The sequence below is a fragment of the Ornithorhynchus anatinus genome, chromosome 2, assembly GCF_004115215.2.
Source record: "Ornithorhynchus anatinus isolate Pmale09 chromosome 2, mOrnAna1.pri.v4, whole genome shotgun sequence".
NCBI lineage: Eukaryota > Metazoa > Chordata > Mammalia > Monotremata > Ornithorhynchidae > Ornithorhynchus > Ornithorhynchus anatinus.
This window is the reverse complement of record NC_041729.1, coordinates 147480536-147498050: the sequence shown is the minus strand read 5'-3', so window position 1 is coordinate 147498050 and position 17515 is coordinate 147480536. Positions and strand designations below refer to the sequence as shown.

The following is a 17515-nucleotide window of genomic DNA, read 5'->3' as shown; positions in this document are numbered from 1 at the left end:
CCTCCAGGAGGCCTTCCCAGACTGACCCCTCTTTCTCTGTGCTCCTCCTCCCTTCCCAATTGCCCCTACTTCTGCCCTCTGCTCTCCCCCTTCCCCTCCCCACAGCACTTGTGTATATTTGTACGTATTTATTATTCTATTTATTTTATTAATGATGTTCATATATCTATAATTCTATTGATCTATTTTGATGGTATTGATGCCTGTCTACTTGTTATGTTTTGTTTTCTGTCTCCCCCTTCTAGACTGTGAGCCCGATGTTGGGTAGGGATTGTCTCTCTTTGTTGCCGAATTGTACTTTCTAAGCGCTTAGTATAGTGCTCTGCACCCAGTAAGCGTGCAATAAATACGACAATGAATGAATGAATAGGAAGAGATGCTGATCGAACCACATACGAAAGCGATCATTTCCAAAGATAGGAGAATTGTTCCGTCGGCTGGAGAATCACCTTTAAAATGAAAGGATTTTTCTTCGTGTAGACATTGGCCTCTAATTACGTACCGAAGGTTAATATCTGGGCCATTGTGATGCCCCACATGAACTGTTTTGACAAAGAAATGAAGGAAGACCTATTTGCTGACAGTGCCATTGGTTTCTAAAATTGTGAGAAATGAGGTCTTGTAGTTCTTGTGTTTTTTTACAGAATGAACTTGGAAGAGAAGTTGCTATGTTTCCAAGATTCATAGGATTTTCTGGTTTTGTAATCTGCTTTCTTGGAGAAAATGACAGGAAGATTGGCCAAAGAACAGTCATTCCGGCAAAAAGTCCGCTAATATTAGAATTGGCGTTTTGTTACATTTTACGTTTGGTTTTCCAAATCACTTTGTTCGAATGATAAGATTGCCATTTGAATGGACTTGCTTTGTTTGAGGAACTTCTTGTATTGCTTTCTAGTAACTACTCCCTGTTTCTCTTGCAGTTTGGAAGAACAGAAGTAATTGATAATACTTTAAATCCAGATTTTGTGAGGAAATTTATACTGGACTACTTTTTTGAAGAGAGAGAGAACCTACGTTTTGACTTGTGAGTTGACGCATAATGCACCTTTTAAATTTTAATTCATTAACTAATTTGCATAGTCTTTTTTTTTTTTGCAGTTCAGACAGTTGTGTTTTAATCCGTAATTGCTCAAGGAAAAATCTCAAAGATTATAGAAAAGGGAAAATTCTTTTCACCTTCCGGGTGACCAAATAGTACAACAGGCTAACTGAGGTGATTTCTGAGTAGGGTGCTGGGCCTAGCCTTAAGGATCATATTTATTTCATTATTTCATCATTTATTTTGGTGAGATTTCATTCCGCCTCAGTCATTCAATCGTATTTATTGAGCACTTACTATGTGCAGAGCACTATACTAAGCACTTGCAAAGTACAATTCAGCAACAAATAGAGACAATTCCTAGGCAACAACTGGCTCACAGTCTAGAAGGGGCTCATGACAACAGCAGGAATGTAATCTCCTTGTGGGCACAGGACGTGTCAACCAACTCTGGTATATTGTCGTCTTACTTTAGTACAGGGCTCTGCTCACAGTGTGCACTCAATAAAGATGATTGATTGATACAAGGCCAAATGGATCATGTGAGAGAGAAGATGCAAAGTTACACAAGGGAATTAGCGTGGCTCAGTGGAAAGAGCACGGGCTTTGGAGTCAGAGGTCATGAGTTCGAATCCCAGCTCTGCCACTTGTCAGCTGTGTGACCGTGGGCAAGTCACTTAACTTCTCTGTGCCTCAGTTACCTCATCTGTAAAATGGGGATTAAGACTGTGAGCCCCACGAGGGACATCCTGATTCCCCTGTGTCTACCCCAGTGCTTAGAACAGTGCTCGGCACATAGTAAGCGCTTAACAAATACCAACATTATTATTATTATCATTATTAATTGCCGGAGAGAGGTGTAGAGACGATTCGTTTAAAGTGGGTGCTCCTATTATAATAATGATAATGGTATTTGCTAAGCATATACTATGTGGAAGGCACTCTAAGCACTGAGGTAGATAGAAACTAATCGGGTTGGACACAGTCCCTGCCCCACACAGGGCTCACAGTCTTCATCGCCATTTTAATAATAATAATAATGTTGGTATTTGTTAAGCGCTTACTATGTGCCGAGCACTGTTCTAAGCGCTGGGGGAGATACAGGATATCCAGGTTGTCCCACTTGAGGCTCACAGTTAATCCCCAATTTGCAGATGAGGTAACTGAGGCCCAGGTAAGTGAAGTGACGTGTCCAAGGTTCCACAGCAGACAAGTAGAACCCAAGGCCTTGTGACTACCAGGCCCATGGTCTATCCACTAGGCCATGATTTTTCTAAATGCATACCCACAGAATGTTTCAAAGAAACCAAGGTGTGCTCTATCTAATACAGGGGTGAGAGGTTATTTTAGCCAGAGGGCAACAAGCCAAGATCTTTTATTCATTCAGTCAATCGTATTTATTAAGCAGTGTGACTCAGTGGAAAGAGCCCGGGCTTGGGAGTCAGAGGTCATGAGTTCAAATCCCGGCTCTGCCACTTGTCAGCTGTGTGACTGTGGGCGAGTCACTTCACTTCTCTGGGCCTCAGTTCCCTCATCTGTAAAATGGGGATTAAGACTGTGAGCCTCATGTGGGACAACCTGATTACCTTGCATCTACCCCAGCGCTTAGAACAGTGCTCTGCACATAGTAAGCGCTTAACAAATACCAACGTTATTGTTAAATGCTCACTGTATGCAGACCACTGTATTAAGTGCTTGGAAAGTACAATTCAGCAATAGAGACAGTCCCTGCCCACAAGGGCCTAACAGTCTAGTCGGAGGGAGACAGATATCAAAACAAGGAAACAGGCATCAATAGCTTCAATAAAGTCGGCCCTCAGGAGCTGAGCAGGAAAGAGGTGGGGAGGGGTTTGTTTAAAGCAGCCATTTCCGCTCACAGCTGCAAACGAGCGCCTGACACGGCGAGGAAATGATCATCACCTGAGAACGGCTCGGGCCACATTTGGAGATGGGGCATATCCTACAGTGCTCTGCACACAGTGAATGCTCAATAAATATGACGGAATGAATGAATGAGAGGGAAATTCTGTAGCAGGTGGAAGGGGCTGGATTGGGGCCGTTGCCCCTCTAAAAGTTTCAACATGTAGGATTCTCCAAAAGATATGTTGCTCTGGTTTTCTTGTTAATCAATGGTATTTATTGAGTGCTTACTGTGTGCAAGGCACTTTGTTCATATTAACAACAATAATAATTGTGATATTTAAGCGTTTCCTATGTGCCGGGCCCTGCTCTAAGAGCTGAGGTGGATACAAACAAATCGGGTCGGACACAGTTCCTATCCCACATGGGGCTCACAGTCTTATGGGGAGGATCCTCGCTCCCCACCGTCTGCGGAGCCCGCCCGCCCACCTCCCCTCTAGCCGTCAGCCCTGGCTGGGAGTCTGGGCCGGGGCCCTTTCGGCCGTCCAGGTGGAAAGACGGGCTTGTCTTAATGTAGCAGCGTGGCCCCATGGAAAGAGCTCGGGCCTGAACGTTGGAGGACCTGGGTTGGAAGACCTTGGGAAAGTCATTTCACTTCTCTTCGCAAGAGTACTGGCCTGGGAGTCAGAGGTCGTGGGTTCTAATCCCAACTCTGCCACTTGTCAGCTGTGTGACTTTGGGCAAGTCACTTAGCTTCTCTGTGCCTCAGTTACCTCATCTCTAAAATGGGAATTAAGGCTGTGAGCTCCACGTGGGACAAGCTGATTACCTTGTATCTACCCCCAGCACTTAGAACAGTGCTTGGCATATAGTAAGCGCTTAACAAATACCATCATTATTCTTCTTATTATTATTAAATTTCCATTTTACAGATGAGGTCACTGATGCATAGAGAAGTAAAGTAACTTGCCCAAGGTATATATCTATGATTCTATTTATCTATTTTGATGGCACTGATGCCTGTCTACTTGTTTTGTTGTCTGTCTCCCTCGTCTAGACTGGGCCTGTTGTTGAGTAGGGATTGTCTCTGTCTGTTGCCGAACTGTACTTTCCAAGGGCTTAGTACAGTGCTCTGCACACAGTAAGCACTCAATAAATACGATTGAATGAATGAAAGGTCACCCAGCAAACAACTGGAGGAGGCGGGATTAGTACCCATGATTTTCTGATTTACAGGCCCATACTCTACTACTCCACTACTCCATGCTGCTAATGATGATGTTCATTAAGCACTTACTCTGCATCAAGTACCGTTCTAAGCTCTGGGGAAGTCACAAGCTAATCAAGTTGGACACAGTCCCTATCCCATGTAGATATCACAGTCTTAATCCCCATTTTACAGATGAGGGAACTGAGGCACAGAGAAGTGAAGCGACTTGCCCAACGTCACACAGCAGACGAGTGGTGGAGCCGGGATTAGAACCCAGGTCCATCTGACTCCCAGGCCCGTCCTTTATCCACTAGGCCACACTGGTAGACATGTTCCCTTTCATTCCAGTGAACCTCACTTTCTCCTATTTCCGAAAGGTATTTTGATTTAAAAAGAAGTGAAGAGCTGAATCTCCCTCTCAGGCTACAGATGGTTTTTATTTTAAGGGTACTGTACATTTTCAAAGTGGTCTAAATAAAACGAGAGACTGGAGGGATGGTTAGAGCATCTAATTAATCCCAGAGATTGAAACCGAGAAGGGTTAGAGGCGCTGAAAGGTGAATAAAGGACAAGAGAAAAGCATCACCAATAATAATCAGACTACCTTTAACCTTATAAGGCTGATTTCCTTTGAGGGCGCACGATAAACTGGTTTTATTCATTCATTCATTCATTCAATAGTATTTATTGAGCGCTTACTATGTGCAGAGCACTGTACTAAGCGCTTGGGATGAACAAGTCGGCAACAGATAGAGACAGTCCCTGCCGTTTGACGGGCTTACAGTCTAATCCGGGGAGACGGACAGACAAGAACAATGGCACTAAACAGCGTCAAGGGGAAGAACATCTTGTAAAAACAATGGCAACTAGATAGAATCAAGGCGACGTACAATTCATTAACAAAATAAATAGGGTAATGGAAATATATACAGTTGAGCGGACGAGTACAGTGCTGTGGGGATGGGAAGGGAGAGGTGGAGGAGCAGAGGGAAAAGGGGAAAAGAGGGTTTAGCTGCGGAGAGGTAAAGGGGGGGTGGCAGAGGGAGTAGAGGGAGAAGAGGAGCTCAGTCTGGGAAGGCCTCTCGGAGGAGGTGAGTTTTAAGTAGGGTTTTGAAGAGGGGAAGAGAATCAGTTTGGCAGAGGTGAGGAGGGAGGGCGTTCTGGGACCGCGGAAGGACGTGTCCCGGGGGTCGACGGCGGGATGGGCGAGACCGAGGGACGGCGAGGAGGTGGGCGGCAGAGGAGCGGAGCGTGCGGGGTGGGCGGTAGAAAGAGAGAAGGGAGGAGAGGTAGGAAGGGGCGAGGGGATGGAGAGCCTCGAAGCCTAGAGTGAGGAGTTTTTGTTTGGAGCGGAGGTTGATAGGCAACCACTGGAGTTGTTTAAGAAGGGGAGAGGGGATGTACACCCCATTAACAAAATAAATAGGGTCATAAATAATATATGCAAATAGTACATACACATGAGCGCAGTGCAGAGGGCAAGGGGGAAGGGCAGAGGGGGGAGGGGGAGCAGAGGGAAGGGGGGGGCTCAGTCTGGGCAGGCCTCTTGGAGGAGGTGAGCTCTCACCTCCCCCCTCCTGGTACCTATGTGCCTGGTACATACTAAGCGCTTAACAAATGCCAATATTATTATTATCTGGGCCTCACCACCCTCATCTGTAAAATGGAGAGTGAGACTGTGAGCCCCACGTGGGACAGGGACGGTGGCTACCCAAGCTTGCTTGTGAAGCAGCGTGGCTCAGTGGAAAGAGCACGGGCTTTGGAGTCAGAGGTCATGGGTTCGAATCTCGGCTCAGCCACCAATCAGCTGTGTGACTTTGGGCAAGTCACTTAACTTCTCGGTGCCTCAGTTCCCTCATCTGTAAAATGGGGATGAAGACTGTGAGCCTCACGTGGGACAACCCGATTCCCCTGTGTCTACCCCAGCGCTTAGAACAGTGCTCGGCACATAGTAAGCGCTTAACAAATACCAACATTATTATTATTATTACCTCCCCCAGCGCTTAGCACAGTGCCTGATGTCAATATTATTATCATTATCCAGGTCTCACCACCCTCATCTGTAAAATGGGGAGTGAGACTGTGAGCCCCAGGTGGGACAGGGACTGTGCCCAACCCGGCTTGCTTCTACCTCCTCCAGCGCTTAGCCCAGTGCCTGGCACATCCTAAGCACTTAAGAGATGTCAATATTATTATTGTCCGGGCCTCACCACCCTCATCTGTAAAATGGGGAGTGAGACCGTGAGCCCCACATGGGGCAGGGGCTGTGTCCAACCCGATTTGCGTGTATCTACCCCAGGGCTTAGCACAGTGGCTGACACATATTAAGCGCTTATTATCATTATTATTATCTGGGCCTCATCACCCTCATCCTTAAAATGGGGAGACCATGAGCCCCACGTGGGACAGGGACTGTGTTCCACCCGGCTTGCTTCTACCTCCCCCAGCGCTTAGCACCGTGCCTGACACATATTAAGCGCTTATTATTATTATTTGGACCTCACCATCCTCATCCTTAAAATGGGGAGCGAGACAGACGGTGAGCCCCACGTGGGACAGGGACTGTGCCCCCCCCCCCGGCTTGCCTCTATCTCCCCCAGCGCTTAGCACAGTGCCTGGCACATACTGAGCGCTTATTACCATTATTATTATTATTATTCTCCGGGCCTCACCACCCTCATCCTTAAAATAGGGATTGAGTCATTATGATGATGGGCCCTCTCACCAATCGTTGCCATTAACTATCTGCTGATTATTTAACCTCTATAAATATAATCAACCTGCTGTATTTACGGGCCACACGCAATAACCAGGTGATAGAAGTAACAGAACTACACATTGGAGACTAATAATAATAATAATTATGGTATTTGTTAAACACTATGTGCCAAGCACTGTTCTAAGCCCTGAGCAGTGTTCTAAGCGCTGATTTTGCTTGATTTTTGGAGTGCCTTCCTTAGTTTCTTTTATCTTCTTTGCACTTTTTTCCCTAAACTCACTGTCCCTTTATATTAATTCCAGCTCCCTTCTAATCCCAGCTCCATCACCTGTCTGGTGTGTGACCTGGGCAAGTCACCTAACTTCTCTGGGGCTCAATGACCTCATCTGTAAAATGGGGATTAAGATTGTGAACCCTTTGTGGGACAGGGACTGTGTCCAACCTGATTAGGTTATATCTACCCCAGAATTTAGAACAGTGCTTGACACATAGTAAGTGCTTAACAAATACCATTATTGTTATAAATAATAATAATTAATTCCTGGACTAATCTTGATTTATCTCCAGTTTTCCTCCACATCCTGGCATGCATAAGTAGAAGAATTTCCTATGAATTTCATGAATTCCTATGAATTGTGTTTTAGGGCATGATATATGCATACTTATAAATTGCATCATAAATTATTTATACTAATGTCCATCTCCCCCTGTAGATTCCAAACTCACTGTGGGCAGAGAATGTGTCAACCAACTCTGTTGCATAATGCTCTCCCAAGCACATAGTACGGTGCTCTGCCCACTGTGAGCACTAAATAATAATAATGATAATAATAATAATAATGATGTTATTTGTTAAGTGCTTACTATGTGCCAGGCACTATACGAAGGTCTGGGATGGATACAAACAAATCAGGTTGGACACAGCCCCTGTCCCATGTGGGGCTCACAGCCTCAATCGCCATTTTATAGATGAGGTAACAAGTGGTGGAGCCAGGATTAGAACCCCTGACGTTCTGACCACCAGGCCCATGCTCCATCCACTGTACCATGCTGCTGCTCAAAATGGATTATTGATTGAGGGAAATTTGGGGATTCCTTTTCAGATTCTAAAAAGAAAGACTTTCCCTCTGGACTGTAAATTCGTTGTGTGCAGTAAAAGTGTCCTTTATATTGTTATATTGTACTCTCTCAAGCGCTCAGTACAGTGCTTTGCAAGCAGTAAGCGTTCAATAAATATGATTAACCGACTGATTGACCTGGAAAAGGTGTAGTAGTAGGCTAGATCACCCGAGGACACTATTAAAACACTTAGAGCAGAGTTAAAATTATCACCTCTCTATCCCCTTCTATCATAAAGTTTTGTGCCACATTTAAATCCAATATTCATTCATTCGATCAATCATATTTATTGAGCGCTTACTATGTGCACTGTACTAAGCACTTAATACACTCAGTCTCCCCAGAAGCCATGTTTTCATGCATTGTTGGCTGGAACACATTGGCAAAATTAGGGAGTGTTCTCTTCAAACTCCAGTGCAGGGATGTGCAAGAATGCGACCCCCCTGTTTTAAGAAAACTAACTAGGGGTAATTAGAAGCTTAATTTCCATTGGTAGGCGGTAAATGGGTAATATCTTCCATCATCAATCCTAGTCTCTGGCTAACTGTTGAGAGTTCAGGGCAAATGGTTGGAGGCGGAGGAGATCTATAAAATAATTTCTGGTTCAGGGGAAGAATCGCTCCACTTGGCTGGATGTTTCGAGAGATGCAGATTTCCTGCAGATCTTCACCAGTTCATAGGAAACTGTTAAAATGGCATTAGTTTACCAGTGGGCCTCTGGCCTTGTCTTGCCCATCTCTTGTCCTCAAACAGGCCTTTGGGTTTTCATTGATGTAGCTGATAAAGTGTGGCTTAGTGGATAGAGCGTGAGCCTGGGAGTCAGAAGGACCTGGGTTCCAATCCTAGCTCGGTCACATTCATTTAATTCATTCAGTCATATTTATTGAGTGCTTACTGTTTGCAAAGCACTGTACTAAGCGCTTGGGAGAGTACAATACAATAAAAAAAGACACTATCTGCCCACAGCGAACTCACAGTCTAGAGGGGAGACAGATATAAACATAAACAACTGAATGAATAAAAAAATAAATTATATGTGTGTGTGTGATGGGGATGGGAGAGAGGATGAGTGAAGGGAGCAACGCAGAAGGGAGTGAAAGAAGAGAAGAGGAAGGTTTAGTCAGCTAAACATGTCTGCTGTAACGTGTTTTGTCACACATGTCTGCTGTGGGACCGTGGGCAAGTCACTTAACTTCTTTGTGCCTCAGTTATCTCATCTGTAAGATGAGGATAAGAGTTTGAGCCCTATGTGGGACAGAGAACATGTCGAACCTCATTAACTTGTAGCTACCCCAGTGCTTAGAACAGAGATTGGCACATAGTAAGTGTTTAACAACTAATAATAATAATAATGGTATTTGTTAAGCACCTACTGTGTGCCAAGCACTGTTCTAAGTGCTGTTCTAAGTACAAGGTAATCAGGTTGTCCCACGTGAGGCTCACAGTCTTAAATCCCCATTTTACAGATGCGGCAACTGAGGCCCAGAGAAGTTAAGTGCCCAAAGTCTCACAGCTGACAAGCGGCGGAGCTGGGATTAGAACCCACGACCTCTGACTCCCAAGCCCAGACTCTTTCCACTGATCCATGCTGCTTCTCTACCATAATTATTAGTATTATTAGGAACAGCAGCAATGTCCCTCAGCAGAAGGAGCCTGTTTCTGTCCTGAGTACCATCCCCGATCAGATTTGGTGTGGGGAAAGCCCAGAGGCTGCAGAGGAAAAAGCCACGTCTTGGGAGCCTGAGAGTGTGACCACTGTTGAATGGCCGAGTCCAATCTGATCACCTCCTATCTACCCCAGAGTTTAGAAAAGTGCCTGGCATATAGTAAACTCCTTAAAAATACCACTAAAAAAAAAAAAAAAGATGGATTATGTAGGCTGCAGCCAGCACACATTTTTTCTCAAGCATATTAACCGCCTCCTTCTCCTGGAGCTTTAATCTGGTATGTCAGAAATTGAAGCAGAGAAGCAGGAAAAGGCAATTTGGGACTTTTTGGTTTTATTGCAAGAACTTCTACTCTAGGAAAGCGGCCCACATGGATGGAGTACGGGCCTGGGAGTCAGAAGGACCTGGGTTCTAATCCCGTATCTGCCCCTTGTCTGCTGTGTGACCTTGGGCATGTCACTTAAGTTCTCTGTGTCTGTTACCTCATCTGTAAAATGGGGATTATGATTGTGAGCTCTATGTGGGACAGAGACTGTGTCCAACCTGAGTAGCAAGTATCTTCCCCAGTGCTTAGAACAGTGCTTGATGCATAGTAAACACTTAAATGCCATCATTATTATTATTACGGTTGAGGGTTACGAGATAAGGACCCTTCTGGGACTCCAACTCCTGATCTTGCCAAAGTTGCTGCCATTCTGGGAGAGTTGGGAATATCAGAAGGGATTAGTTCCCACTGCCTTAATGTAACTTGGAGCCCCAGACTTTCTGGCTCCCCAGAATTCATTCATTCAGTTGTATTTATTGAGAGCTTACTGCAGGCAAAGCGCTATACTAAGCACTTGGGAGAGTACAATACAGCAACAGACACATTCCCTGCCCACGATGAGCTCCCAGTCTAGAGAGCTGGAAGGAAGCTGCTCTTTGTGGCCAGAGAACATGTCTGTTTATTGTTATATTGTACTCTCCCCAAGTGCATAGTACAGGAAACGCCCAGTAAATTTGACTGACTGACTTACTGGACTGGTTGCGGGATACAGTTTGATTGTTTGTAAGATTCTTCTGGGATAGATAAGGTAGTGGAATACAAGACAGAAGACATAGGCAAAGAGAGAGAATCAGAGAAGTATAGGAAGTGATAGGGGAAAATAGGGATTACAAGGGAAGTGGAAAGAAAAAAATCAGGTGAGACTAAAAGGTGATAAAACTAAGGAAAGAAAACTACAAGCAGGAGGATAATAAGGAGAAAACAATTGTTGAGACATGATTTTCAGATAACTTGTGATTCTGCGGGAACACCACTATCGCACGGGAGAGTATTTGGGAGATTCCGTGTCTTAAATAGGGTTAAATCTGTCATCATCATCATAATAATAATTATATTTGCTAAGTGCTTACCATGTGCCAAGGACTGTTCTAAGCGCTGGGGGAGATACAAGGTGATCAGGTTGTCCCACGTGGGGCTCACGGTCTTAATCCCCATTTTACAGATGAGGTAATTTAGGCATAGAGAAGTGAAATGATTTGCCCAAAGTTACAGAGCTGACAAGTGGCAGAACCAGAACGGCATTACTACAGGTTTGCCCTTGTAAGCCATACACTCCACCTCTGGTTTTTGGTATCTGTGCTTAATATCGGTGTATTAATTAATTATTAACAATACTTTACTTATTAATTTATTATTAACATTAATTTATTAATGAATTATTAATTGGTTAATTATCAGACAGGTAATTGCTCTCACCCACTTCAAAGCCTTTTTGAAGGCACATCTACTCCAAGAAGCCTTTCCTGACTAGGTCCTTCTCTCTCTTCTCCCACTTCCTTCTGCGATCCTCTTACTTGCTCCTTCATTCATCCTCCCTCCCATCCCCACAGCACTTATGTATATCTCTGTAATTTATTTATTTATCTATTTATTCACATTAATGTCTGTCTCCCCCTCTAGACTGTGAGCTGGGTGTTGAGCATGAACGTATCTGTTGCTATATTATACTCCCAGGCACTTAGTCCGGTGTTTGGCCAAGTAGAGAAGTGGAAAGAACCCGGGCTGGGGAGTCAGAGGTCACGGGTTCTAATCCCAGATCCGCCGCTAGTCAGCTGTGTGACCTCGGGCAAGTCGCTTAACTTCTCTCTGCCTCCGTTACCTCATCTGTCAAATGGGGATTAAAACTGAGAACCCCACATGGGACAACCTGATCACCTTGTATCCCCCAGCGCTTAGAACAGTGCTTTGCACATAGTAAGCGCTTAACAAATACCACAATTTATTTTATTCATTTAAGTAAGCACTCAGTAAGTACTATTGAATGAATGAGTGAATGAAGTGTATTGTTTTAGTTACCATGCATAATACGTTTGACCTGCAACCACTCCACACACTGACACACCTCCAGTGCCCACTCTTCCCTCGGGAGAATCGGACTTAGAGCTCCTGGCTTCGACCTCAGATTTAAACTCTACAGGTATAATTTTTTTAAAAATTTTACCCCTTCTCCATGCTATTTTCTAGCTGTCACATCCAGGATTTCCTCTTCTAGGTGAGTGGGTCCAGAAATAGTATCCGTGTAGCTCTTGTTATATGCATAGCACTGTACTAAGTCAATCATGTTTACTGAGCACTTACTGTGTGTAGAGCACTGTATTAAATGCTTGGGAGAGCACAACACAACAATAAACAGACACATTCCCTGCCCACAACGAGTTGACAGTGTAGAGAAGCAGCATGGCTCAATGGAAAGAGCTCGGGCTTGGGAGTCAGAGGTTGTGGGTTTGAATCCCGGCTCTGCCACTTGTCAGCTTTGTGACTGTGGGCAAGTCACTTCACTTCTCTGGGCCTCAGTTGCCTCATCTGTAAAATGGGGATTAAGACTGAGCCTCACGTGGGACAACCTGATTACCCTGTATCTACCCCAGCGCTTAGAACAGTGCTGTGCGCATAGTAAGCACTTCACAAATACCAACATTATTATTATTAGAGAGTTGACCAAAAGCTAGGGAGGCGACTGTGTAGCTTGAGGAGATGATTTCTACCTTCAAGAACTTATATCTGCTCAACCAGAAATACCTGAGTGTTCAAGCTCTAAGTCTTTCCCTCTTGGCAGTAAAACTCTGAGGGCCATGCCAGTGATCCTCCCCATCTTCAAAGCCTTATTGAAGGTACATCTCCATGAAGCCTTCCCTGACTAAGCCCCGCTTTTCCTATTCTCCCACTTCCTTCTACACCATCCTGACTTGCTTCCTTTATTCCTCTCCCCAACTGCAGCCCCACAGCACTCACTTACATACATATCTGTCATTTATATTAATGTCTCCCCTTCTAGACTGTAATCTTGTTGTGGGAAGGGAATGTGTCTTCTAAATTACTGTTTCGTACGCTGCCAGGCGCTTAATATAGAGCCCTGCACACAGTAAGTACTCAATAAATATAATTGATTGATTGGTAAAGTCACAGTGCTGCTCCAAGCTCATTTTTCATAACCGATTCTGACACTGTGAATGTTTCTGGGGTGGGAGGACCAATCACCCAAGGAATGAATCTCAGTTATAAAATGTGTTTATCACATTTTTAAAGACTTGTAATTCACAATTTTAATAATATGCAAGGATTAAACATAGTTAATAATTGTGAAATTAAACTTCAAATGATTCTGTAAATAGTTGTAAACTCTATTTGTTACAAATCAGTTTAAGGATCAAAACCTCTCAGTTCAAAGATCAAAAATTGCCTTTCAGATTGCTTTTAGAGCTTTCATTCAATTATATGAATATTGGGTTTTACATCCAATGAGTCTATTATTTGTTTATCTTAATTGTGCTCAGTTACTCTCATTGTATTAAGAGCACAACCCTGTCCGCTCCCTGACTTTCTCATCACTGTGGACGGCACTACCGTCCTTCCCATCTCACAAGCCCGCAACCTTGGTGTCATCCTTAACTCCGCGCTCTCATTCACCCCACACATCCAATCTGTCTCCAAAACCTGCCAATATCACCTTCACAACATCGCCAAGATCTGCCCTTTTCTCTCCATCCAAACCATTACCTTGTTGGTACGATCTCTCATATTATCCCGACTGGATTATGGATCAGCCTCCTCTCGTTTCTCCCATCCTCCTGTATCTCTCCGCTTCAGTCTATATTTCCCTCAGCTGCCCAGATTATCTTTCTACAGAAACGCTCTGGGCATGTCACCCCCCCTCCTCAAAAATCTCGAGTGGTTGCCTATCAACTGCCATATCAAGCAAAAACTCGTCACTCTTGGCTTCAAAGCTGTCCATCCCCTTGCTCCCTCCTACCTCACCTCCCTTCTCTTCTCCTACAGCCTAGCCCGCACCCTCTGCTCTTCTGCCGCTAGCGTTTTTGCCTTTCTCGCCATCGACCCCTGGCCCACGTCCTACCTCTGACCTGGAATGCCCTCCCTCCTCACCTCCGCCAAACTCACTCTCTTCCCCTCTTCAAAACCCGAGAGCTCCCCTCCTCCAGGAGGCCTTCCCAGACTGAGCTCTCCCCTTCCCTCTGCCCCTTCTCCCCTCCCCATTGTCCCTACTCCCTACCTCTGCTCTACCCCCTTCCCCCCACCCAAAGCATTTCTGTATATTTGTACATATTTATGACTCTACTTATTTTATTAATGATGTGTATATATATCTATAATTCTATTTATCTCTTTTGATGGTATTGATGCCTGTCTATTTGTTTTGATGTCTGTCTCCCCCTTCTAGACTGTGAGCCCATTGTTGGGTAGGGATGGTCTCTATCTGTTGCTGAATTTTACTTTCCAAGCACTTAGTACAGTGGTCTGCACACAGTAAGCGCTCAATAAATACGATTGAATTAATGAATGAATATTGTAGGAGATTTGGGGATTAATACATTTAATGTAAATATAGAAAGCAGACAAATGCATGGAAATGACTAAAGATGGGAGAGGCTGAGATGCTTAGTGAGTGATTTGCTATAAGGTACTTTATATGGATGTTCAAAGTTGGAAAAGTTAATAATCATTATGGATTATGTCAAGCACTATTCTAGGGTAGATACAAATTCATCAAATTAGACACAGTCTCCCACTGGGGGGGCTCACAATCTCAAGTAGGAGGGAAAACAGGTATGCATTCATTCATTTAATCCCGATTTTAGAATTGAGGAAACTGAGACACAGAAAAGTTAAATGACTTACTCAAGGTCACACAGCAGCAAATGTTAATTTGGGATTAGAACCTAGGTCCTTTGACTCCCAGGTCGGGCTCTTTCCAGTTAAGCCACGCTGCCTCTCAAAATTAAGTTCTTCACTAGAATAGAAAAATCACTACCACAGTCGGAACAAAAAGATTCAGAAGAATACTACCACTCCTCATGCACTTAATGTTCCGTTGTTTTGTTTTGAATTACTGAAACAAAAATTAAACAATAGTGAGTAACAATAGTGAGTAACAAAATAGCCCATACAATAATTTGATATTTTAAAAGGGTTTTGGAATGGGAGAAATGTAGCCTGTGACACAGTCTCATGAAACGGCCACATTTGCAAAGATCCTAACACTGCTGTATCTTGAGCAGCGTGGCCTAGTGGAAAGATCACGGGCCTGGAAGTCAGAATGACCTGGGTTCCAATTCCAGCTCTGACACTTGCCTGCTGTATGACCTTGAGCAAGTCTCTTCACTTCTCGGTGCCTCTGTTTCTCCCTAACTGTGGGAGTCTTAAGACTCAGTTCTTGGTCTGAGTCTTATTTTATTGCCATCTTTCTTTTTATTGCCATTGTTCTTTTTATTGCCATTGTTCTTGTCTGTCCGTCTCCCCCTATTAGACCGTAAGCCCGTCAAACGGCAGGGACTGTCTCTATCTGTTGCCGACTTGTTCATTCCAAGCACTTAGTACAGTGCTCTGCACATAGTAAGCGCTCAATAAATGCTATTGAATGAATGAATGAATGAATGGTCCCCTTCTCCAGCCCTGCTATTTCCCACTCTGCAGCCTCAGATTTCTTCCTGTCTTCAAGACATCTCTACTTGCGTGTCCCGTCTCAAACCTAACATGTCCAAAGCAGAAATCTTTATCTTCCCACCAAAACCCTGTCCTCCCCGCAATTTTCCCGTGATTGTAGACCCAGCACCAACACCCGGCCTGTCTCACAAAACCGTAAACTTAGCGTTGTCCTCAACTCATCTTTCTCGTTCAACCTAAATATTCAACCTGTCACTAATTCGTGTCAGTTCAACCTTCACAATATTGCTAGAATCCTTCCTTTCCTCTCCATCTAAATTGCTACCGAGCTAATGTTAAATGATGAAGGCATTTGTTAAGCACTTACTATGTGCCAGACACTTTACTAAGCAGTGGATACAAGCAAATTGGTTTGGATACAGTTTCTGTCCCAGGGAGGGCTCACAGTCTTAATCCCCATTTTACAGATGAGGTCAATGAGACCCGGAGAAGTGAAGTGACTTGCCTAAGGTCACACAGCAGACAAGTGGCAGAGCCGGGATTAGAACCCATGACTTTCTGACACCCAGTTCTGTGCTCTAGCCACAACGCTATGCTGCTTCCCACTTATCCTATCCCATTGTAATTACTCAAGGTGATAGAATAATCAATCATCTTGCTGACCTCCCTGCCTCTGGCCTCTCCCCACTCCAGTCCATACTTAACTCTGCTGCCCAAATCATTTTTCTATAAAATCATTCATTCCATGTTTTCCCACTCCTCAAGTTGGTGGCCCAACTAATAATAATAATAATAATGTTGGTATTTGTTAAGCGCTTACTATGTGCAGAGCACTGTTCTAAGCGCTGGGGTAGACACAGGGGAATCAGGTTGTCCCATGTGGGGCTCACAGTCTTAATCCCCATTTTACAGATGAGGGACCTGAGGCCCAGAGAAGTTAAGTGACTTGCCCACAGTCACACAGCTGACAAGTGGCAGAGCCGGGAATCCATGACCCCAGACCCCGAAGCCCAGGCTCTTTCCACTGAGCCACACTGCTTCTCTACCTCCTTAATCCATCAGAAACTCCTTACTGTCACCTTTAAAGCAGTCAATCACCTTGCCTCCTCAGTTTCTTACTTTACTGCTCTCCTACTATAACCCAGCCAGCACACTTCGCTCCTCTAATGCCAACCTACTCACTGTACCTCTATCTCATTTATCTTGTCTCCAACCTCTCGCCCACATACTGCCTCCAGCCTCGAGCGCCTTCCCTCTTCATATCCCATGGACAGTTACTCTCCTTGCCTTCAAACTTTACTGAAGGCACATCTTCTCCAAGAGACCTTCCCACACTTAACCCCCATTTCCTCTTCTCCTACTCCCTTCTGTGTCACCCTTGGACTTGGATTCACTCCCTTTATTCACACCTCCCTCAGCTCCGCAGCACTTATGTATGGATCTGTAATTTATTTATTTTAAGGTCTGTCTCCCCGTCTAAACTGTAAACTCGTTGTGGGCAGGGAACCTGTCTAGCAACTCTGTTCTATTGTACTCTCCCGATAAATACCACTGATTGACAGATTGATCTCCTCATCTGTGAAATGCCCATTCTATATTTGTTCATCCTCCTACTCAGAGGAGCAGGGACTGTGTCCTATCTTATAACTACCCTAACAATTAGTTCACTCCTTGGCATATAGTAAATGCTTAACAGATACTATCATTATATTTTTAATTATTACATCTGTATTGAATTGATAGGTTTATTTTAAGAATTAACTGATTGAATACAAAGTTGAGACGCTAAAACCATTAAGCTCCTTTATAATATCAAGGATAATGGAAGAAACGGTAATAGCCGCAAATAACCCCGAAGATTAATGCTAGCAGAGAAAACTAGCTTCTCACTACTAGATCTCCCCCGATTAGACTGTAAGCCCGTCAAACGGCAGGGACTGTCTCTATCTGTTGCCGA

General features: G+C 44.3%; 1 protein-coding gene across 2 annotated transcripts in view; it reads left to right on the top strand.

The window, feature by feature from the left end:
* CPNE8 (copine 8) overlaps positions 1-17515 on the top strand; it is a 296420-nt gene that overhangs the window by 74440 nt on the left and 204465 nt on the right. For both annotated transcript variants that reach the window (XM_029058426.1, XM_039911231.1), the window contains exon 4: positions 921-1024. In XM_029058426.1, coding sequence (XP_028914259.1) covers positions 921-1024 — 104 coding nt within the window. The remainder of the gene's footprint in view (positions 1-920; positions 1025-17515) is intronic.